Source organism: Drosophila melanogaster, chromosome 3R (genome assembly GCF_000001215.4).
Source record: "Drosophila melanogaster chromosome 3R".
Lineage (NCBI taxonomy): Eukaryota > Metazoa > Arthropoda > Insecta > Diptera > Drosophilidae > Drosophila > Drosophila melanogaster.
The window spans coordinates 29,297,181-29,320,521 of NT_033777.3; the positions used below are offsets into that span (position 1 = coordinate 29,297,181).

The 23,341-nt window shown below is 44.5% G+C and overlaps 1 protein-coding gene across 4 annotated transcripts, besides 1 other annotated feature; it reads right to left on the reverse strand.

The window, feature by feature from the left end:
• Positions 1-18,073: 18,073 nt before the first annotated feature.
• Cnx99A (Calnexin 99A) lies at positions 18,074-22,464 on the reverse strand. Of its 4 annotated transcripts, NM_170407.3 has the most exons (10): positions 22,408-22,464; positions 22,051-22,353; positions 21,094-21,432; positions 20,889-20,960; positions 20,656-20,789; positions 19,743-20,331; positions 19,540-19,680; positions 19,057-19,185; positions 18,765-18,989; positions 18,074-18,699 (listed from the first exon to the last, which is right to left on the reverse strand). In NM_170407.3, exons 2-10 carry the CDS (start codon positions 22,192-22,194, stop codon positions 18,655-18,657), a joined length of 1,818 nt encoding a protein of 605 aa, NP_733286.1. In that variant the 5' UTR covers positions 22,195-22,353; positions 22,408-22,464; the 3' UTR covers positions 18,074-18,654. The 4 variants fall into 4 exon arrangements, with proteins under 4 accessions (NP_733286.1, NP_477157.1, NP_001036766.2 ...); NM_057809.5 differs by having other exon boundaries at positions 22,051-22,418; NM_001043301.2 differs by lacking the exon at positions 19,057-19,185 and adding an exon at positions 19,324-19,449 and having other exon boundaries at positions 22,051-22,418.
• Positions 22,465-22,704: 240 nt separating this feature from the next.
• Positions 22,705-22,952: a mobile genetic element.
• The last annotated feature ends 389 nt before the right edge of the window (positions 22,953-23,341 follow it).

The following is a 23,341-nucleotide window of genomic DNA, read 5'->3' on the forward strand; positions in this document are numbered from 1 at the left end:
TCACTCCCAGGGGTTCTAGGGAAATCAAGGAGCTCCATGAACTATCCATGCTTTTTAAAGCCAAGTTGAAATATACTTGGTTGATAGACAAACCCAAAGCCAACTCTGATCAATGACTATTTATTATAAGAGTGGTGAAGTGGGGAGTTTTCCCTTAAAAATTGCCATTCATAGAAATAAATTCCCTAATTTTTACGCAGAATCTAAAGTCTTTCCCCTGAGGTTTCCCCAAATCCTTAAAAGTCAAACCTACTCAAACCTTTCCCATTGCATAAATGAAAATTGCACTTTCAGTTCATCGAGGCCTGGGAAAATTTTTATCCGTTTCGCACAAGGAAATGATTTGCCAAACTGAGCACAAATATTTTCATCGGAAATTTCATAAATATTTTATGAAACTGTAGGATCAAAGTCAAAGCCCCATTTAAGGTCCCCAGAGTGGCTGCCGTGCCATGAATGAATATTCGTAACGGTCGGCATTCCGGCTGCGATTCATGAAACTGTTGCCACCAAATCGTGGCCAAATGAAAGGAACCAGTAGGCCAAAGGCAAAAACCCAGCTGGAATGCGTTGGCAGTTTGAATGTCGCCTCAGGTGACAAATTGCAAGGCTTGCACAGGTTGTTCAGGTTGCACATAGCCGGTGTAAAAAGGACGACGACTCAATGACGCGGCAGGTTTCGTCGAAAAAATGTGCCATTTCGCACCTCCATAAAAACGTGTCCCGAATGGGTTTCCCTGTCATTTGCCATCAATGGACTGGGCGGCCTTCGGTTTCGGTTGCATAATGTTTGACTGCTGGGCGGAAAGTTGCACATGGCTTCTAATGTGCGATTTGCATTCGCAATCGGTCAAGGGTGCACCGGATGCGATGAATGTTTACCCAACTCGCAGAAATCAGGGCGCGCATCCCTTTCACGAATCCATCTGCCAGTGCAGATCCTGCACATCCTTTGCCACCCAGGTTACGTAAGCCATAAACAAGTGGACCATGGCGGACTAATAGACTTGTTGCCAAGGCCGCAGAGATCGCCTCCTTCTCACGCCTCGACTGCATCCGGGATTCCAGCTAAAAACGCGGCAATATCCCTCAGATACTCGGATACTTTGTGCGGACGTGAACTTCAGCCGTTTAGCCATTCAGGCATTCATTGATTCATTCATGAACATTCGCCCGCAAACAATAAGGACACAACTAGCAAATCTCTCTCGAGCACTTCAACGAACAATGAGGAGCCCAAGCAAATTTCGGTACGAGGACATTCAGTGTTCTCACGTTCATTTCGGCGATTTCCTTCGTCTTTGGGTGTTTTTTCGGCTCTTTTTTAATGTTGGCTTAAACCTCAAGTGACCGAGGGTTTGATGATGATTATGATGAGCTCACAGAGAATTTGCGAAAAAAAAAAAAACTAAACGAGAGAGGAGAAAGGAAAGCGGATACTCAGCCACTCAACCGGGTGTCCCGGCATCCTCATCATCCGCCGATCATCCCGGATATAGTTCGATATTTTTTGCGAGTTTCATCATAACGAAATTCCCTGAAATGCCCCAAGAACACATAATAATCAGAAGATAATGCCGTTGATTATCTCGGGAATGTCTATTCATCGCCTGGCGCTGTGTCCTTCGAGTCCTGCCGCCTCGAATTTCCCTCGCCGTGTGCGGCCTGCCAAAAAGTGAGAATTTATGAGGTTTTCACCAGCGCAGCTCTGGTGGTGAGGGAGTTTCCCTAGAAGTTGCGATTGGAGCCGTGCGGCAACTGTGGGAAAACTGCATTTTCCGGCCTGACTTTGGTGTCTACCAGGAATTTCGGCTTTTATCACGGATGCGAGATGTTGTCGTCTGTCGCTCATTGTTTGTACCAAACACAAATTTAATTTGATTACAAATCAGAGACAGGCACACATTTGCATTCAAGACTTTCCCAGTCACCCCGGAACCAAGAACTTAGAACCCGCATCCGAATCCGCATCCGCATCCCTGTGATTTGGTCAAGACATTATGCAGTCGCTCGATAAGCACGAAGTCTGTGTCATTGTCGCCTGATGAAGATGAATGATGTAATAATTCCGTCATAAAAATAACGCATACTCAGCACACTGCTAGCTGAATGTGCAGGGTGGATTTGCTCTTACTCGTACTATATATTGTAGCTTTAATGCGAACCGGACCAAATTAAAGCTTGGAAATCCTCGGCCAGCTGCCAGCTCAACAAGTTCTGAATGCTGTGTGTATACCATGTGGGTTTTCATTTAGAACTGGTTTACTCCGCCTAGCCTAACCCCATCATATCCATTTACATTTATCGCATTTCCCGAAATAACCGAGCAGCTTTGATGTTTCCAAAAATGTCGGATTGTCGGTCCGGGAGGAGAAAGTCGAAAAATCCATTAGCATGCTCAGTCGGGCAAATCCATCATAAGCCATGCCTAAAAAAGTACCTAAATCTCCGTTCGCCTTGACCCTTCTTCAGCTTCAGCATCAACTTCTTCTCCCTCTTCAGAGTATCTTGTGGATGCTATGGTCGTGCATCCTTTTGTTTTCCAGATACTTGGATACTTGTTTTATGTCTTCGTTCCGTCGGCTGGTTGCCCTCGCCTCACCTTTGGCTTCGTTTTCTACAACTCTCTTTTCTACGTGGGCCAGTCTTCGATGGATTTTGTTTTGATTGCGCTGTCCGTTCGGTTGAAGACCCCATTCCCATTCCCATTCCCATTCCAATTCCAATTCCAAGTCCCTCTACCCAATACCCAATCCCGGAGACCCCATCCCATCCTAAAACCCCCACACCAGTACCATTGCCTTTTTCCGATTCTTTCCTCCTTCTCGTTTTGTAAAGTCAAAGTGTCGAATTGTAAAGATCAGTCACCTTTTGGTGGATCGCAGGCCTAGGCGGCACATACATAAATGGATGTGTGCATATGTAAGGCATCCATTCCATAGATACATAAACATTTACATTCCTGCCCCCTTTCGACGCCTTCTTCTTTAAGAGCACTGGGAAAAAAAGGGTTCTGATTCATCCATGGTTAGCTACTGTAGTAAGCACTCATTTTTCTAGAACTTACTCTTACATTGCAATTGTAGGTAATGTTGTTTTTTGCCAGTGCTGTGGATCCCAGCCATACCCCTTTATTATGGCAGGCATGTCGCCTTTTTCCGCTGCGATTCCACTGTGTAATCATGACCAGGCTCACTCCCTGCCTCCCCAAAAACATATCCAATCCACCGCAGAAGGTTTTCGAGATCGGTTCAGTTCTATGGCTGCACGCTTATTTGTTTGTTTGTGGGCTCCAAACTGGTACTGGCATCCGTTCCAGGGCGTTCACTGTACCCGCTCGGGTACAGTCCTCTCCTGCCTTGATGTTTTTCCTGATTTTTCTCCAAAGGGGCGCACGTCCAACAGGTTTTTTTTCTAGTAACGAGTACGTGCAGTGCCGCTCCCCACCGATTTTAATGCTTCTGTTGCCTTCTAAGAACCCAGTTGTTTTCCTTTCGGCTCTATCTGAATGCCTGATCGAGCCCCCTTTCAGTTGGGCTAGGAGTCAAGTTTACTTACCTTCCTCACCGCATCGCTGTTTGCCGAGACTTTCGATGTTGCGGCATGGAAACCTAGGCGGAAACTCAGGAGGAAATCGTTCTATAAGCCGATTTGCTGCCGGCGAAGACGGAAGGAAGTTGACCAAATGATGATGCGTGGAAAATACTAAGCAGCGTCATTAAGATTGGAAAGTCAGGGCAAAGACCTCCAGCGGACAACTTTATTTGGGGAATCATGAATTCTAATGTGGTCGAGACATGAAAATGGAAGGGAAATAATGATTCAAACATAGACAAATTGGAATTTATCTATTAGAATTTCGGCAGAGAAATAGCCATTAGGATCATTTGATGCATATTGAGTAGTTTTCAATTTTGTGCTGTTACAAACGGAGAAATTTAATAAGAACTTCCCTTAATGATCGTATTGATTTTCTAATTTTATGGCCGCTCGTTAATGTTTTAATGGCCAATAATCGTTTAGTAGACCCCAGTCACGCCCATTTGGTAACTCAAGTGTTTGCGCCCACGCAGTCGATGCCAAATTGAGATGTTGCATTTTATGGCTAATTGATTTTAATCTCGACTGCCTCCTTGGTGGTCACAGAATCAGCACACAAGTCCCTATACATTACAAAAAAGAGGCCAAGGGAAAATACAGATATATCTCGATAAGGTGGTCATTTTGCGCATCATCATCATCTCAATTTTTGGAGAGCAAGTCCTCTGACCGGGTCAAATAATTATAGCAAACGCAGATTAGCTGCGGATGAATGGTACCAGAATGGTTCTCTGGCCAGTTATCAATGGCACCCACAGTGAGGTCCATGCAGCTACGTCTATCTGAAGTTTCGGATCTGCCAGATGATAAACGCATCAATGAACGGGACTGTCAACAAAAAAAAAGGAAAAGCGAAGGGAAAATATGCGGCAAAGGATTTCATTTAGTTCTATTTATTTTTCCTGCCAGTCAGCTGACTGACTGACCCGAGTAGTTTTCCAGCCCACTTGAGGTCCAGCCAGATAATATCTGAGTAACTCCACCTCCTTGCCTCGTTGCATGGATTTTTTTTTTGTATTTTGTATTTTCTAGTTTTCTGTTTTCTGAATTCTGTTATCTGGTGTAGAGCAAAACGGCCGAGGACAAAGACACTTTTTGGCGCTCTTTTTCCTGGCTCGGGGTAACATTTTACTGTGAAAGGATTTTTAAAACGATCTTTCAAGAAAAGGATTTGCCGCACTGCTGTTCATTTCTGTTCATAGTTTGGCCGCAGGACCAAAGCCAATAACTCCTAACAGTGTGTGCGCATTTCGTAGTCGGTATCTGCAGACTCACATCGTGAGTTGTTAGGTCGGCTTAGGACTTATATTTCCATTTTCATTTCCCATTTCCAGAATTTGCATGTGCATGGGCTGAAACAATATTCCACCCACACAGAGACGTGGAATATTCATTAGGGAAAGCCAAACAAAACCAAACAAAACAGCGGCCAAGTTAGTTATTCACTCGATGCTTTGCCAGCAATATTTTCAAGTTAAAGCAGGCTTATCCTGCAGCCAAATCCATGTCCTGCTGGCCGGGTCCCATTGTAAATTGATTAACTATCCGTCCACAAAGGCAACTACAGGTTGTTCAGTTGCAGTTCGCCTAAGAGCTAGTTAGATCGTTTTTCTGCATATCTAGGATGGATCTACCGAAACCGGCCACACATGCAGTACCAATATTCCAATGTCTATTGAGTCGGAAGTAAATGTGCGAAATGGCTTTGTTCCCATATGAGATCATCCAGTTTTTGTTGAGCAAAATGCGAGCTGGCAGATGCCAACTAGTTTTGAATACACCCATGCGGAATATCGGGTATACATATGTAGATAGATGGATAGATCGATCCATTGAGCAATCTGTCGTCAAACAGTTGCCGCCCTTAGTCCTCGTGCTCATCCCAGGACAGGTTCGGCTCATATGCAAATTATGTCCAAATTGTTCAATTTCCTGGAAGCCCGCACTCATCCAATAGCTCTATGTAGGTCTTCTAGTTTGGGTATTGGTTTTTGTTTTTTGCACAAGTGTTTTCCTTGCACCGGAAGTTTTTATGATTTTTTCCGTTGAACTTGAAACAGTAGCTGGGACTTGCGTAATGTTTTGCCTGAAGAGTCCTGAAGAGTTTATTGTTTTTTGATCAGTTCAGTTTTATTGTCTCGCAGGACTTACGCTCGTGCGGATCCTTTGGAAGATCCTTCGGCGGCAAAGATATATGGGGAAATGCATAATAGTTTTTCACACTCTGCCGCTAAAATCCAAAGGATATTGGATCGCCCGAATTTTGACTCGAATGTAAATTACTTCGATTGTTTGCACAGCGTGTTAAGAGCTAGAAATCGCTATTGTCTATAAGGATTTTATTTTCTATATGTGTTATTTGAGGGAATTTCAACAACATTACAGGGGAATTGATATACTGCTTTAAACCACCCGATAAGATAAGGATTTTTTTTGGCTGCTTAGGAAACATTTACTTTGCGATTACGATTTAAAATATTAAATCAATTCTTTTGCCCAACAAGCAAGAGTCGGTCCATTTGATGGCTTTGTGAGTGCAACCACAAATCAGAACTTCAAAGATACGGCCGAAGTGATGCAAAAAACTAAAGAATGTATCTACTTTTGCCATCTCATTGGGGCATGCTAATTGCCTTTGGCCAGAGTCCCAAAGAAATGAGTTGTAAATGAGCGAAGGCAACTTGCTGCAAACAAATCCTCGACATTGCCAATGTCCTCGAACCGCAGGAGTGATGGTGTCACAATGCTTTGAGGTGGATGCGGATTCCGCCAGGAGATCATTAATAAACCGTTTTGCCAGAAGCCAAGGATGCACATGAAACACGCCGATTTAGAAAGTCATTCTAATGATAATATCATCAAAGGACTTTCGATCCATAACGGTAACCAATTGATTCGCCATCATATACATATATACACATATGTATCTATCCTATCTTAAGATGGAAATCAAACAGTGAGCACACGCCCACAACCAACCACAACTAACAAGCCGTGAAATTATTTTTTTTTATTTTTCGGGTATATGTATCTAATGGGCGATGAATAAATCGCTGCGTTATGAAACAGCAATTAAGTGAGGGCAATCAGTGAGGGCGGAGGATCCTGCCACAAATTGGTTGAATGACCCCCGAGATGATCGTGAGAATCCGAGTAACCCTTCGATCAAATGAGTTCTGAAGAGGTTACACTCTAAAAATAAAAATTAGACGATTGCGTTTTAGTGTGTCATTAAAATCGGACTATTTGTCTGCGATTTGTGGAGTGTTTCCATCGAATCCCTTCCATCTCACATCCAACGCTCCAGCTCCGTTTTTCCGTTGCGGAATCAAAACATATAATTTTTCCCCCTCCCCGAGAAACAACAGGTATGTATGGAGTGAGCTAGAAGTAGAGCTGAGAATCTCGGGGCACAGAGGAAAATCCAATACATACAGGTAGGAGGCATATATGTAGGCACATAGGGTCGGAGCTGAACAATAGAACCTGTTTGACGGAGGGGAAAGTCCAACTGGAATCGTTCCCTCATATAAGAAGACCTGCTGAGATTTCCTGCCGCAAGGAAATGGGAAAAACAAACCCGAGAGCAGAAGGATGGGCAAAGGAAAAATGATAAATGCCAAGTAAACAGGTTGAGGACAGGTACCAGGAGGGGTAATCGTAATCTCAGCGGCCTCTGGAGGGGGTGGACTCGGAATCACATGGTAGTCCCATCTCCCAGTAGCCCGAGGAGGCCCAAGATCGAAGCGAGACCTGCACGTGGACGTGAATGTGAATGTGGTTGTGGATGTGGATGCCCAGGATCCATCGAGGTCGTGATGATGAAGCCTTTTCTTCTCTATGCGCACTGCGCACTTCCAAACGTCAAAGACCCAATAACGAGTTTTGTATTCAAACGCGAAGAAAACGAGTTGAGGATCTTGTGGTTTTTATGGGGGTTTGGCTTTTTCACAGATTACCAAACAATTTTCCATTCTTCTCCACTGCACAGGCGTTCCAATGTAAATGACCAAACAAAGGAGCCGGAGGAATGTGTGATATTGGGATCCCTCAGTTGGCCTGGGAAAATTGGTAAAAAAAAGGGCTGCTGGAGTCCCTCCTTTTGGACCTCGGACTGTAAACATAAAAAACTGATTTTTATATGAGCTGATCCGTGTGCTTAAGGTCCGAGCCAATCCATTTGTAAATTAAATATTCATTTTTTATAACGTCCAGTTTGGGGTTCGTTTGAGATTTCAAACAGAGAAGAAGAGATGAAATCGATTTTTTCGAGTCATCATTATGGTCTTATTAAATGGTTAGTGAGTTGCTTGTCTTACCAATTATTTAAAAATATCTATCCCTGAATCCCAATCTCAACTTACTGACCTCGGACAGCAGACATAAACATTGGAGAATCAGAGCTCAGATGGACCGACATCTTGGGAATGTTTTCATTTCATTGGCATGTAAATAAAAGTCTCAAACACATGTGGACAATGTTGCAGGACAACGGCGGCATAAACAAAACCCGATCGTCGGGCTTAGGACTCAATAAATTACCGCTGATCCTGCGAAGTCGCGACTTTTGACCCAAAGTCGAAGACAATTCACTGGACGCTGCTAATGAGTAGCCAGCCAGAGGTTACTTGAGATCTTATCAAAACACAGGACACAGATGAAGACTCACAAATCTGGCAGGATAACGGTAGCGGCGATCGGTTTTCATTAGATCCTTTTTGGCGCTGCCGCTCCGATTTGTTTACGGCTATGTGTTTATTACGGGCACCCAGAAAAAAAAGAGGAGAGTTACGAGCGGTTCTGGAAATCCGAGTCGCCGGCGCGGAATCCTTGAAGTGGTCAACCTCTGGAAACCCGGCCATATGTCGTCGACATCCTTGTCCTCGGTGATATATGCATGTTTTCATCCTCCTCCTTCGTTTTTTTTTTTTTGGCTCTCCATCTCGGGATCCTTGGCATGTGGTGTTGATTGAGCAATTTGTGCGATCCTATATGGCATGCTATATGCTTTATGCTATATACTATATATGTGGTGCTGGTGTGCTCATTGATTTGGAAGCTGTCAGCGTGGCTGCTCCAATTTCATGGCCGATTTGCTCAAGTGCACTCTAATTGACGATCAGATCGAATCCGATTCGGCTTAAGAACTATCTGGCCCTGAAACTTGAGGACATCTGGTGTCTTTTTAATTATGGATCAAGGTTGCTGGGCCAGAAAGGGTTCATCTGCCTAACGGCAATCTACCCAAAGGGTAGATTAGGGTATCGAATTTCTGTTTATGTCCCTGTTTTAAAAATCAAAGGAAGAGCTTTTTATAAAAATTTGTTGTGTTCTTTAGTTACAAAAGAATGACGCAATATTTTGTTCTATATAATTGTTATTTCCTGGGAACCTTTGTAACCCACATACCATCGTAGATAGCTTCCCCGAATCCATCAATTTACGACCACAAACATTATCTAATAGCTATAAGGCCACCCAACAATTGAAAAGATCATTAGCAGGAATAAGATCGTAAAAATTCGTGACACGCGAAAATAAAGCAAGTGCCGCCCACTAAAGGACCTGCCAAAAAAAAGGACCTCGACAGCCATGAAATTGCAACATGCTGGAGTCGGTGCCATTACCCGATCCTTGGCCGATCAGTAGATGGATGGACCTCCCGGGAAATCAAAATGTTCAATTGCACACAATTGCGGACTCGAGTAGCGTGCGAAGGACAAAGGACGAGACAGAAGGATGACCGAGGCAACAAATTTATAGGGACACAAACACGGGCCGACTGTCGGCGTCTTAGAATCAAATGCACTGCGTCATCGGCGAGCTGGGCAACCAAAATATATCATAAATGCACACAGGTTCTTGAGTCGCCTTTTATTTTCTGAGGTTTTGCCGCCCTTTTATGAGTTTTATTCTGTGTTCTGGTGGGGAAGTGCTGGTGGTCGGTGGAATTCCTAGAAGCCAGGCAAATACAAAGAGACTGGGCGAAAATATTATGAGAAAAAACACAGGGAGTTGTTAAAGGAGTCCCAGCCACTTGTTCGTGTTTCCCCAGCTAAATGTGTACACTTTTCGATATTTCTTCAATAATATTTATTTGCTTGGGTAAAGGATTTGTTTGCCCCCAAAGGCTGTTTGACTTTCGAGCCATATTCCCAGCGAAGGAGTGTGAAGGAGTTGGCAAGCCGATTATGATTTGCCACCACACAAGTCGAGGTCGAGCTCTGGTGACGCGGGTTTTATGGAGGATTTCGTCGCAGGACTTTGGCTAACGTGTCAAATTGTCAGCAGGACACTTCTTCCACTGCCTCTCCGATTTGGCTGCAATTTCGCACGGTCGGTAGGGAATACCTGCGCCTGGCCCACGCGGCGCTCGGTGCGGGGTATCCTGCCAGAAGATCCTGACTCGATCCAAGCTATCCAGGCGATCCAGACACCGAGCTCATTAAGCGTTCTCCTGACTGGCGCCTATCCTGCGGAGTGCTCTCAGTTTGGTGGCTTTGCAATTAACTGCATTGTTTTTCGACCCGGGCACACGCGCAACGAGTGTCCTTTTTCCGAACAGGACTCTGCTGTGACAATCGCTGCGTATTTTCTCATTTTTCACTCCTTTGCAGGCCAATCTAATCGTGTTTTGCTCCTTTCACTTCCTCGCCCCTCCACCCGCTGCTTAATTGCTGGGATTAGAAGAGTCGACACGCAGGACATCGAATCCAACATATGGCTGAGGTCCTACAATAAAGTAGCCCCGATCGAACGCCCCCCCATTTAGTTGGCGAAAAAGAGAAAAGCGAAAAACGTTGGCCAAAACATGTGCTGGACAAAGTGCTCCTGTGGGAACGCCCTCGCTCCATAAACGTATTTTATTGATCTGCCAACCCATAAAGCAGAAATCAGGAGTACACGGCTACCTGCCCAAAGGACCGAAACCTGTGCACTTGAACTAATTGACAATTGAAAGGTGAGAGATCGCAGTTAGCTGATAGGACCAACGGATTTTTGCGCTCCTTTGTGCCCCGAATTTATTGCGTTTGTCGAGAGGTTCGTCCTTTGTTTTCCACACAGGTTTCCCACTGCTCGCACCAAAACAAAGTGCCAGTTTCTGGCTCTGACATGGACTATTAATTTGATTTTTATGTGCACTTGTGCAGTTCGCCCTCGCCTTTCGCCTCGATCGTTTTATGGCAGTTTAATATTTTTGCGCCTCGTCTTTGTTCGCAGGAAGCCACACAGGGACCTCCAAGATGTTCTACACTATATGGACTATATGTTATATGCAGTACATGCCCCCTCGGAGCGACCTACTTATAGGGTAACATGTATGTGCAACGTTCGGTGGCGATGTAACTCGATCGCTTTTTGGCAACTTTTGAGTGCTGAGCACATGGTGTGCTACGTGCCTCCAAAGCTGGAATCCCCTCAAGTGTCCATTGATGTGAGCTTCCTGCTGCTCGGACAGCTACTGGAAGGATTAAGTGCCCTTTTAATGTGGGAATATTGTGATGAACACGAAAATTATGGTTATCTTCGGTACAGAGCCTGAACAGTGTATCAAGTTCGGGTTTCAGTCAACAAATTGTACGACGATGTGGTTGCTCTCGAAACTCTGGGTTCATTAGCACTGTCCTTAGGCATTCGAATCGATAAACAAGCATTAACTGGAACAAATCCTCTCAATATATGTCAATCAAATTGATGATACTTTTTCGAAGTCCTGCGTAGAATCATTAGATCGAAATAAATGTAATGGTTCCGAGCCTTTTGTCTATTGATTGTCACTCTATTTCGATCTTCTTTATTTGAGATCATTCATTTATAGTTTTCTATTTTTGTTACCATGTCTCTGAATCCACTTGTGATTCTCCCAGCTGGAGTTCTAGGAAACAGATCATTGCAAACCCAAGCTCGCCCAACTGGTGGTCAACTAGGACCACCCCAAATGAGTCAAACTTTCCGGTTCCTTTGTGCAGCGGGCGGAACTTCCCACCGAGCTGGTTCCACTTGAGAAGGTAGCCATATGCCGACGCCTACGACACCATTACAGCAATAGATCCTGCCATTCCCTCCAAGTGCGGCATGTCCTGGCCTGTTTCCGAAATTAATAATTGCAACATTTCGCGCTAAGTGAAACCAAAAGTCCAGAGTTCCACTCTTGTTGTTTTTCGAGTCACACATGGTCGCCAGGAGTCAGTTGGTCAGTTTTATGGGTGAATTACCAGATCGCCAGGGGCTGCGCCGCGTGAAGCTCGAAAAGGGCCGAACAGGGCCGAAAGGACAAAGGCAAACACCCACCCATGTGTGGGCCAGATGAGAAGGTCCTTGCGTGCGTGACCGTTACAAACGAGCCGCCCGATGACTCAGTGCTATCTGTATCTGAACTACGTATGCATATAGTCCAAGGATCAGGACGCGGGTGCGCAGGCGCGCGTCAGTTGGTCTGCAAGTCCTAACCCTTAAATGCAGCCGGCAAAGTCAAGAGCTCAAAACTCAGAGCTCAAAACTCAAAAACTCCCTCGCCCAGCAAACCACCCTGTTCTAGTTTAAAGTAATGCCCAAAAACTACACCTATCTTAGAGTCGAAAAGTATACAAGCAGCCGCCGTTTGGCGCGCCCACATTGCCCAAAGTTGTTGTCCTAGAATATTTTTATTTTAATTGTTATGCTGATGTTATGGCACGAGCCAACATATGTCCTGGAAACATCCGTGTGGAGTGTCATTGACTGGCGTTGCTGTTGTCTTTTGGCGCCCAATTCTCGAAAGGAAAACTCCCTGCTATCGCCGCTATCGGGGGTTGTCCTTGTCGAGGAAAACTGTTAGTTCAGCCACTGCCACCGCCACCGCACCACCATTTCACCATCCATCCACATTATATCACCACCACCAACGATCACCACCGATCAGCAGAGCGCGACCAAATTATGCCCAAGTTGCTCGACTGCAGCGCTTCGCTGACCCCGTGTCTTTTGCCTTGGGTTTTTCGACTGCGCCTTCAACTTCGACTTCCAGCCCGACTTCTGCTGGCTGACGACCTTTTCGGCCTCCTTTTCTGGGCCGTGGAGTGGGAATGGGCCAAGAGCACGCGCTTCCACAAACCATTTCCTCCACTTCCTCCACGGCAACCGAAATGTAATGAGTCGGCTGTGTCAGGTGCATAGGCAGGATGTACTGAGAGAAACCACATTCCAAAATGATAGTTAAACGTATTGTTATAGCGACTCGAATGTCTTGATAAGACGATTAGGAACGTGGAATACAAATGCACTCGTGGAAATAAGTTATACTCTTTTCTTATCATTAAAATTATTATTGTTACTATGCCAGGAGCCATTATAAGCATATCTTAATAGTTACGACTTAATAGTTAAGATGAAGATCGAAAAATATTGGCATGAAACATCCTTAAACCAAGTACAATACTTGTTTCAACTTTTTCTTTCACTGTTGTTTCGAAATGACCCCGACCGCGACCCCAACCCTAAATGAGCTATGAATTTTCTTATTTTCTAGCCCTCTCGCTCCATCCTGCTGGCTAGGACGTGCCGTCTCTTTCTCGATCGCGTAATTACAGCGGCCAAAGTCGAAGTTTTTCCTTATGGGCCAGGCCAGGTCAAAGTGGCACTACCACTTCCACCGCCACATCCATTGGCGGCACTGCGACATCGTGAATCGAATGCCGAGGAGCGGTGGTGCTCATTAGACCAAAGCATTTGAGGGGCGCATAGAGGGTGCATAGACATCTGTAGGTTGCACGTAGCACGAGCTATGTCCTTATGTTTAGCGCATTTCGTTGTAATAATTTGAAATTTTGATCAGGTGTCTCTTTTTATGCATTTTGGCTTTCTTTCCGCCCGGCCAGAGGCAGGGGGCGGGGTTCAAAGGGGAACTAGGAGCGTTGAGGTCGACGGACCGTGTAACGCAACTGCAACTGCAAGTGGCTCACCGACCGACTGTCTTGTCTTAACTTGGCTCAAAACGCTCAACAAACGGGCAGGAAACTCGGGGAAAAAGCGCGCAATTTCGGGTGGTTCTTGAGCTGGGCTATTTAGCATTTGAACCGTGTCGTGTTGGGGTATTCACTCGAGTGTATGCCAAAAGTCTGATTTCGCAGGTGTTGCAATGTTTACCGGTTGCCCAGCAACACTGCAATAAACAGATATTCCACTTAGTCACATGTACTTATTCTCTAAAACTGCCTTGAAGTAATATCTCTGTACTGGCACTTCCTGCGGTCTCAGATATATATTGTATTATAAAGACAATGCCCACACTACACCCATTTCACGAGCTCCACATCTGCTTCGCCCACTCTCCAAGATGTGGGCACTCCTAGTCGAGATTCCCTGGGCAACAAATGCGTTGGTGCAACCTGATCCAATCCAATCCAATACAATACGATCCGATCCGATCCGAACCTCCTGCGTCGGCATGGCTCTGAACTTATTGAGCAATTTAATTTTTTTTGGGCGGCAGACATTGCATAAATATAAATATTTCGTTTGCATGGACAGCCCATCTCCAGCAGACGATGAGTGCACTGCGAGTACTAATGAGTGCCAGATCAAAGCCAATTTCAGGGGCCCACGTAAAGTCACGCAATATTGTGTGGAGGCAGGATGCCAGGATCGGCCTGAAAGAATGGGGAGCGTCGTCTTGGGCATCCAGGCAAATTGCTCTTAAAGGGGAATAATGGAAATAAAGATTGTAGAAATATCTGCAAAACACTGCACTTAAGTAATTGCCACATTTGCATTCTAAAAGTTATGTTTAAATTAACTTTTAAAACACTTAAAATAAATGCATTGCCCTTGTTTCCTTACAACGAATTCGATAGAAAGAAATTTTGTTACTTAGGAAGTGTTTTTCTAGGGTATTTACACAATCGACTCTGTGCACTTTTGGTGTCTTCTTAATTTGTTCTTGCAATTGCACAAAGTTCCTTTGTTTTCTTCGCCAGAGAGAAAAGCGTGCAGCGCACGTACCTTTGAAATGATGATACCGGCAAATTGAGTTTGAGTTCTGGCTGAATGGGTTTGAATGGGGAGTGCTCACGAAAATTGCCGAAAAATGAGCGAAAACGTGCAATCCAATCGAGCACATGCAAATCGAAATCGAATCGAAATTCTGAACCCAAAAACCAGCGGTCTGCGGTCCGAACTCGAACTGAAACCGATCCGCTTAATTTTCCCGACCGGAAAGTGCATTTGAAAGCTGACCAGCGGACAATGGCCAGGAATTTACAGGGGAAGAGGTTAAGCGATCTACAGTTGGGTAAAACAAACAACTCGACGAGCTGCGGACAATGGAAAATCCGATGCAGGCTTTTCTAATGCAATTAAAATTTTCTTGTGTCGTAAGTCAAATGCGAATCGAAGCGTAACCCGTTGGTCAAGCCAAGTGTTTGCTTAGTTGCGGTCAGTTGCGTTTGCTCAAAGGATCAGCGATGGTATGGGATGGGATATTGTGTAACCGATCCGGCTCCTTTTTATTCCAGGGGTCAGCGGAAATCGCGTTAGGGCATCGAAATGCCGAAATTAAGCGTTAAATGGAAAAACAAAAGCTTAATCTCAAGAACAAGGCCATGAAAAGACAAACTAAGCGGCGCACAAAGGAGCCATAATTGCGAAGGGGTCATTCATGCACTCCGCGGCATTGCAGGGGTTGCAATGGGTTAAGCTGAATGGGTGGGTCTGGTCAAGAAACGGCAGCGGGATCGGGATTGTGATCGGGCTCGGAATCGGTTATAAAATCGGATCTCGATGGGGTGGACACTTGAATCCGCTGCTAGATGGTCAACGGCGCATTTATGACGATGGCAACCGGTTTTCAAGCTGCGGTTATTTGCAGAGTTTTGACGCTGGCCGCGTAATGAAGATAAACGATTTACAATAAAATTTTATTGTCTTTACACCACCGTACAGCGACTTTCAAGTCGAGCATATTAATGATTGGCTGACCACCGAAAAAGGACGACGAAGTCGAAGACGATAGCCATGCGGGACAGGACCCTGCTGATAATGCATTCAAAAAGGTGTCTTATGCGCAAATCCTGTTTAGATAGGACACCCAGCATATCGTCTATGGCGGCGAATGGAACGTTCTCAAGTGACAGGGATACAAATGTGATTTTCTCGACTGTTCGGAAACAGTTGATTAGGGGCATTTTTAATTAGGTAACCACTTATAACTGCCTTTCTGGCACACTGTCGCCACTTTGCAAGGATATTTTTGCGTCTGTTCTAAGAACTATAATGGATTGTATGTTATTAATTATGTCCTTGCACTTCATTATAACAAAGATCTTTCATTTATAAACTAAAACATAAAGCTTTGATTAATTCTTAATCTGTATAATATTAGAAAACTTTACCACTTTAATCAACTTTAGGTCAGTCTCCCAATTTTAGGGCAGTGATATTTGAATGGTCACCTTTTGTAGAAAAATTCTTCGCATGTTTCATGTGTGTATATTTCCATGGACATGTAAACTAAGTGTAGCATTCGTTAGTACTGTAGAGTATCGCTAGATGGCGCTTTTATAATCTGCGTAGAAAACAATGTAAAAATAGAGTCTCAATATAAATGTCAATTAATCACGATATAGGAAAAAATATATATATATTTCTTTTATCTCAATACTCACTGACCAGACAGCTATCATTAGACATATATATCCAGATTTGTCTTTCTTAATGATCCACATATGAATGTGAATATATGAATATGAATATATGAACATGTATATATAAATTAAAGAAAAAGCGAAAATCCATAAAAAAACTAAACTGATATGTAGTTACTATGGAAAATTTTACAATTCTTTCAAATTATTATCTATATTTAAAGGACTAAAAATTAAAAATGTAATCGAAGAAAATATGTTAAAGCTATTTATTTTATCATTTTCCTCCTTAATCTTGATAAAGCTGAAAGATAGAATTATCCTATTAACGCCGCATCGAACCAATAAATGCAATATTAAAAACAAATAAATATCCAATCTCTCAGAATTGACAAGACACATTGAAAATCCAATTAATTTTGATGGATTTTTATCTGCTGCACGTAATCTTTATGATGAAATCGAGCCGCCAACGCACGACAATTACTGGGGTTGGATCTCGGGGAAGACCTTCATGTCCGTGGGCCATTCGCGATTTGATCGGATAATGTCCGGCTTAATTGCACGGAACTTGCCAAAAACAGCGCATAATGAGGGGGACCCATCGTATTCATGCGGCGGAATATTGCAACCCTCAGGGGCAACCCCAAGATTCCATTCTCGCATGGGGTTGAAATGGGGGGTCCCTCAACTGCAAAAACCTTACATATGGCGTTTTATTTTGCTTACGCATCGATTAGCATCTAGCTGCAATAAAGTCCCCCAAACTTGGGGAACTCCCAGGAGTGTTCACTGCTGAGCCATGCCAGAATAAATACTTTTAACCAATTCAGCTCACTCGGAAAGAAGGCAGCACTTAAAAGCCCTGCAAATTGGGGATTCTCAACTCTATTTCCGACGTTTTATTGTGCTCGAAGGGTTCTGGGAAGTCGCAGCCTTTGACAAACGAAAGTCAAAATATTTTTATTAAAATTAAAATGCTTACGCAGACAAAGGTTTGTGGTTCCATTTTTTCATTTTCGGTTGCAATGGCAACCCTTGGAGCCTTTGTCTATGCATGAATTATTATGGAGCATACCCCGGCTGACGCATCCCATACATACGACGTATATTATTAATATGCAACGCAGTCTAGCCGCAAAATTTTAATCCTTTTAAGTGAGGCCGCCAGACATCGGGCAAATCGTTTAATCTTTTTATTGAATAGCCCTTGGAGTTTTGGGCAATCGAAGGAAAGAGTTTCACATCTGTTTGGCGGACATAAATCTAATTTCGAATGTCCCGCCTGTGTGTGACTGACTGAGACATCCCAACTCCTCCTTTTGGCGAATGCAAATCGTCGTCGGCTTACTGTTGTCATAACAATTCCATTAACGAGGACTGTCTGTCTGATTTGGCATATTTATGAGCTTAGGAAATTGAATTGAATTATTCAGAGCGACAAAAAGGAGGCCTCTAATACATGATGGTATCATTTGCTGAAAATGAATTCTATTGGCGGGGATTTCCTTCTTTCTTGACTCGCAAAATGATTGTTAAATGTATTCTATACCAGATCGATCCAATCGGCCAAATAATGAAAACATTTTGGCATTTGGCATTTGGCAAATGCCCCAAAACCGCACGAATGCAATGTGTCTGGTCTGGTCTGGTCTGGTCGGCGCCCCACGCACCATCGAGCATAATAAATCCGATTCGAATCTGATCTATCCCAACATCAGGGGTTGACATTTAAATTAACACCCATGTGGTATGGCTGCATGGGGGTTGGAATCAGGACCTGTGCGACAGGACTTGGCTCAGTCCTTTCGCTTAGCTGCTGGCAGTTGGTTGGATTCAAAGGCTCTTGCTTTGGTTTTGACATTTAGTTTTATTTTTCGCTGTAAATTTTCATCGGTACAAATGAAAATGGAAACTTGAGTATAACTAACATACTATTCAATTTCGTTTAAATTACATAATATTAAACTAGATGCTTGCCATTAGATTTATCTGCTTTAGTTCCCTCTTTGTTTGCTGCTTTAGTTTCAGTTGTAGTTGATTTGTTTCCCTCAATTGTCTAGTTGGTGTTTTCCATTTTTACACAAATCAAAAGGAGGATCATCACTCCAACTAAACACTATAAAGCGGTGCCATCGCGGCTGGCTCTGTGTAAGGGTGCTATATATGTATAGGAGATATGGGGACGACAGAGGGTCGAACACGACAGAAATGCAACGATAATACGGCAAAAGTACGTACAGAGTTGACTAAACCGAAACGAGTGTGTGTGTGGTGTGTGTGTGTAGTTTGTGGGAGATGTCGGCTGCCTTGGCGAACAAACATTTTGGTTGTTGCTGCTTCGCAACCGCTGGCTTTTGGAATTGGATTAAGTTTTTTTTTTTCTTTAGAGTTGCAGTGTTTGTTTTCGGATTCGGCATGTGGGGATGCCCGCTTACTCCTTGCGCGCTTGACGCTTGCGTGTTTTTGTGTTAGATTCCTAAAGAGAATAACGTTGAGATTAGTTCTGGTGGTGGACACAAGCAAGCTTATTTTTGAACGCACCTCAGTCTGTGCGGGCTCTCGGCTCTCCGCCGCCTTGGACTCCTCTTCGTTATCATCTAAATCAGACTTTTGGTTCTTCTTGGGACTAGCGGACAGCGGTGTGCTCTCCTTGCTGGTATCGCCAGCGGCCCTTTCGTCGCTCTCCTCCTCGGCCTCGGGCTCATCGTCGGGCTGAGGATCGTCGGACTTCTTGGCCTCGGCAGCAGCCTTTTTGGCAGCCGAGTCCTAATAGCAAAAGTGGGATTAGTAAATTCCTTATGAAGATCTCAAGTGAAAGCTCGAGCATCATTACCTGACTCTTAGCGGTACCAAATCTACAGTAGATGGTGAGGGCAACCAGCGCCACAATGGCCACCAAGCCAATGCCCCAGATCGAGGGATTGGCCTTGGCTAGCTCGACTACCTTATTCACGAATGAGTCCTATTAATGAGAAAGCCAAAGAATAGCAGTAGCAATTACAGGTGCACGGTGCAGGGCAAATATGAGAGGTGTTCATGTGGTTGTACTGTAGGCACTTCTAATTAAAATTTGAAAGCGTAAGACAAGACCGGAGCCAACCTCTTTGGCGCGTCGGTAGAGATAGAAGACATAACAACTGGCCGGAATGAGCAGGTACACGAAGTACAGGGCCCACCAGCCGGGCTTGTAGTTCATGCGGCGCATTAGGCGGTGCCAGAAGGTTTTCTTCGAATTGGATAGAGAAGTCTCTCGATTACGAATCCCTGTGTTTATTTGTGAAGGGAAAACGGAAGAGGTTAGGGGTTTTAAACTTACCGATTCACGATCGATGTAGCGACGCTTGATGTCGAAGCTGTTGGCGGCAAAGTCACGGGCCACCTCCACGTCGTCCGTGATGATTAGGTTGTCGAAGAGAATATCGCTGGACATGGACCACAGTTCCAGACCCACAGCGCTCTAAATAGAGTTAGTTTGGCTATAGCAAAGTGGACAACGAAAGCCATGCAAATTGCACTTACGATGGGCGTCATTTGGAAGGGCTTCAGATCCTCAAAGAAGTCTGGATTGGGAATCTTCCTGGGTGCCCACTTGCCCTGGTAGTTGGGGTTCTCGATCATTGGTGCACGCCACTTGCCCTTGTAGTTGGGATTGGGGATGAGCGGAGCCTTCCACTTGCCACAGCCGGGAGCCTTCTCGCACACTGGATTGTCCACCAATGGAGCCTCCCACTCGCCATCGATTTCGGCATCCCAATCCTCGGGTTTGGTGGCAGTTGGATCGAAAATCATGTCGGGCTCATCTTCGAGCCAGCCATTGGGCATGACGGCATCGGTATCGGGCAACTGGGGTGGAGCATCCTCATCCCAATCCTCGGGCTTGTGGGCAGTGGGATCTGGGATCTTCTCTCGCTCATCCCACGATTCGGGCTTGTGGTCATTGGGGTCGTCGATCTCTGCCGGCGGGTTGACTGGTGGCTTGAAATCGGTTAGCAGGGAACCCTCATTGATGATCTTGTGGTCAACGCGAATCTCAAAGCTGTTATCGGGACGGACCACCAGCTGGTAGAGATGGGGTAGCTTGTCCTTGAATGGCTCTTCCAAACGGTTCCTGAAAGCAAAGAACAAAAGAATATTATTCATCGATGGGATTATAAATATACGGTTTATCTGCCTCTTCAGAAATTCAGCTCATCAATGGGGGCAATAGTCCACCATCGGTGACGAAGAGCCAAACGGGTGATAAAGGTGAGCAAAGGTGATTTCGGAGATATTACACGTATGCGCAATGTCGAACACCAATTTTGTTTCTATACAACGCTCGGAAACTTTCAAGCAAGATGGTTAGAGTGGTGATTCTATTGATAGCGATAACGCTTGAACGAGCTGCTCATTTCCAATCTGCCAAAGAGTTGCGTTCATTTAATGGACTCACTTTGGCTTGTTGCAGTGCTTCTCGGTGATGGTGCCATTAATTGGATTGACGTGCCGGAATATGAAGTGCATTTTCACATCGTTGCCGCACTTGTCCGGTCCAAACATGATGGTATAGGGTGTCTTGTCATTGAACTACGAGTAAACAGATTCGGTTTCGGGGGTTGTTTACGATGTATGTTCTTTGGGGTTCAGGCGAGTGTGATCTATGAGGGCATTGGCCCCCGCACTTACCGCTTTTAGTTGCTCCGTGTCTTTTCCGGCGGACAAAAGCTTCAGATACGAGCCACCGCACTCCTGACCCTCCTAAAAACAAAAAAACAAAAACAAAAAAACGAGAATAAGCCGGGGGAGAACGAGAATTGGGTCAGTAAGCGGGTATTAATTGGATTTGCCCGGCGGCTGATGCAATCCCAGAGCGTTTCGCTAGGTGACGAACCTGCAACGTGACCTCGTACTGCACCACCAGCGGCTTGTCCGACTTGAACTCGAACGGTTTGCGGAGGGGGGCGGCTATGGCCGCGTGTTTGGCCTTCGACTTGAGCACCAGACCCAAGTCGTTAGCCCAAACGATGCGCTGCGGCGACTCCCAGTTCCAGATGCCGTCGTACTTGGAGATCTCCTCGGCGATGTCGTCCTTCTTGGCCTGCGACAGCACCCACCTCTTCCTGGACTCCTCCACGTCGTCGAAGTGATCCGCGAAGTGGAACTTCTTGGCATCGATAACCGGGCTCTCGTAGGCCAGCTTCTCATCGCCACCGATGACGGCGGGCTCCTCCTGCAAAGCATATGTGGAAACATTAGATAAGGTGCCATAAAATCCGAAGCACGCGGTTGTCAGTGGGGAAAGTGATAAAGAGAGGGAGAGAAAGATGGGTGGCCAGCATGGGTTTGAATTGGAGAGCGCTACACCTGGGCCCGCCAGACTAGTTATAGCTATATAATAACATGTTTTATGTTGCTCTTAGCTTGACCTCATCTGTAGCAGTAACTCCCCTAGAAACATAAATGACTGGCATAATTTCTAGAGAAACAAGCACGTTAAATAGAAGCTCTGCTCAATAAACCTCTGATGTAACCTGTGGAGCAACAGATTAGCGCATTCTTGGTGCTGCCATGGGGAGTTGCTATCTGCTTGACCTCGTCTGTTGGTAAACAGTTTTATTTTCCCTCGCATTCGGATTTGTTGCTGGAAAAGTGAGACACACTCGCATGCTAATTGTGGGTCATAAAGCGAAGAAGCCGGCCGCACCAACACCCCCCTCCCCCACAACCACCTTCCCCTACCCTCACAGCAATAGCGTTTCGCCTTTTCTTCTAGTAGCTTCCACTGACGTGTACTTTTTTCTCTCGTTTTTTTTATCTTACGAACCGCATCGTCGGACCAACTACTCACCTGCACATCCTCCACATAACCATCCTCGAAGTCGTCCGACTCCGTGTCCAAATCGGCGGCATTGGCCGCACTCAGCAGCAGCAAACTGCTGGCGAAGAGCAACGCCAGCGTTGCGGCCCGGTTTCCTCCCATTTTCCACGCCATTTTCACCCACTTTTCGCTCGCTCGCTGGCTGCCTGGCTGGGATTTAGTATCCGCGGAAAACCAGGTGGTGGACTCACTTGTGCGCGCTGTGCTTTTCAACAGTTTTCCCCCACTGCGGTCTGTTGCGGAATAACAAGAATCGAGATCTGGCACGACGAACTATTTGTAATTAAATTAATGTAAATTATACATTTTCTCTGCTGCGCTGCCTACTGTGTTCTGTGCTTCCTCTTCGCCTGCTTTGGTATGCCGCCGCAAAGGACAACTGGTCACACTGTCGCGTTGCGTTGTACCCTACCGTAGGGTATATATAGTTTTTAAGATACTTACTCAAGCTAGAATCTTTAATAATTGCACGTTCTTAGGAAGAGCACACTTTCAGCGGGACCAGAATATAATTGATTTGATGATTATGTTTGTGCTAAATAAAAGTAAGGAATATGTCAGATTTATTAATTTTATATACTTATTTGCTATTTAATAAATTAAGAATACTTTTGTTACCTTAAAACCACCCTCATGACCTCCCTAACCTGGTTTTGACCTAGAAAGTCTTAGTTTTAAAATTCATTAGAATAATCAAATAAATAATAATTACTATGTTATATCAACTATTATAATTCTCCCTATCATTTTTAGGATTAAAAATCTGTTAGTCTTAAGTAACCAAGACACATTGTAAAATAAAATAATTTAAGCAGATCAAATTAAGTTGCCGCATGGGTAACAGTGCGTTGATCAAATAATAAAAACATCATCGTAATCGTTACCTTAAGCATATCGATATGCCTCACTCCAATCGTCGTTACAGGGTTTGGAACTCCGATAAGTTTGTAGTACAGACTTACCCCCAGACGCTAATTGAATGTTGCATACTTTTCACTGCTAATCATAATTAATACATGATCATAATACAGAATGAAATATATAAACAAATACAATGTTATAAATAAAGAATAAATGGTTACAAGGGGAAAGAAAGCTGCATGTTTTCATTTGAGACATATAAATTCGCATAAACCACCATAAAATAATCGTTTTTCAGCCATAACTTGAGAAATATTGTCCGAAATATGGATTGTCATACCTTGTTGGACTCGTAATCGAACTCCCCTTCCAACCAAAATCAAATTTTGGAAAAAAAATT

Bases quoted from the DNA above. Each gene is read 5' to 3' on its own strand.
- Cnx99A (NM_170407.3), bottom strand. From the start codon at position 22,194: ATGGCGTGGAAAATGGGAGGAAACCGGGCCGCAACGCTGGCGTTGCTC. The intron at 20,961-21,093 runs GTTCGTCACCTA...TTTTGTTTTTAG, and splicing joins AGTACGAGGTCACGTTGCAG to GAGGGTCAGGAGTGCGGTGG. The intron at 19,681-19,742 runs GTAAGTGCAATT...AACTCTATTTAG, and splicing joins CCTTCCAAATGACGCCCATC to AGCGCTGTGGGTCTGGAACT.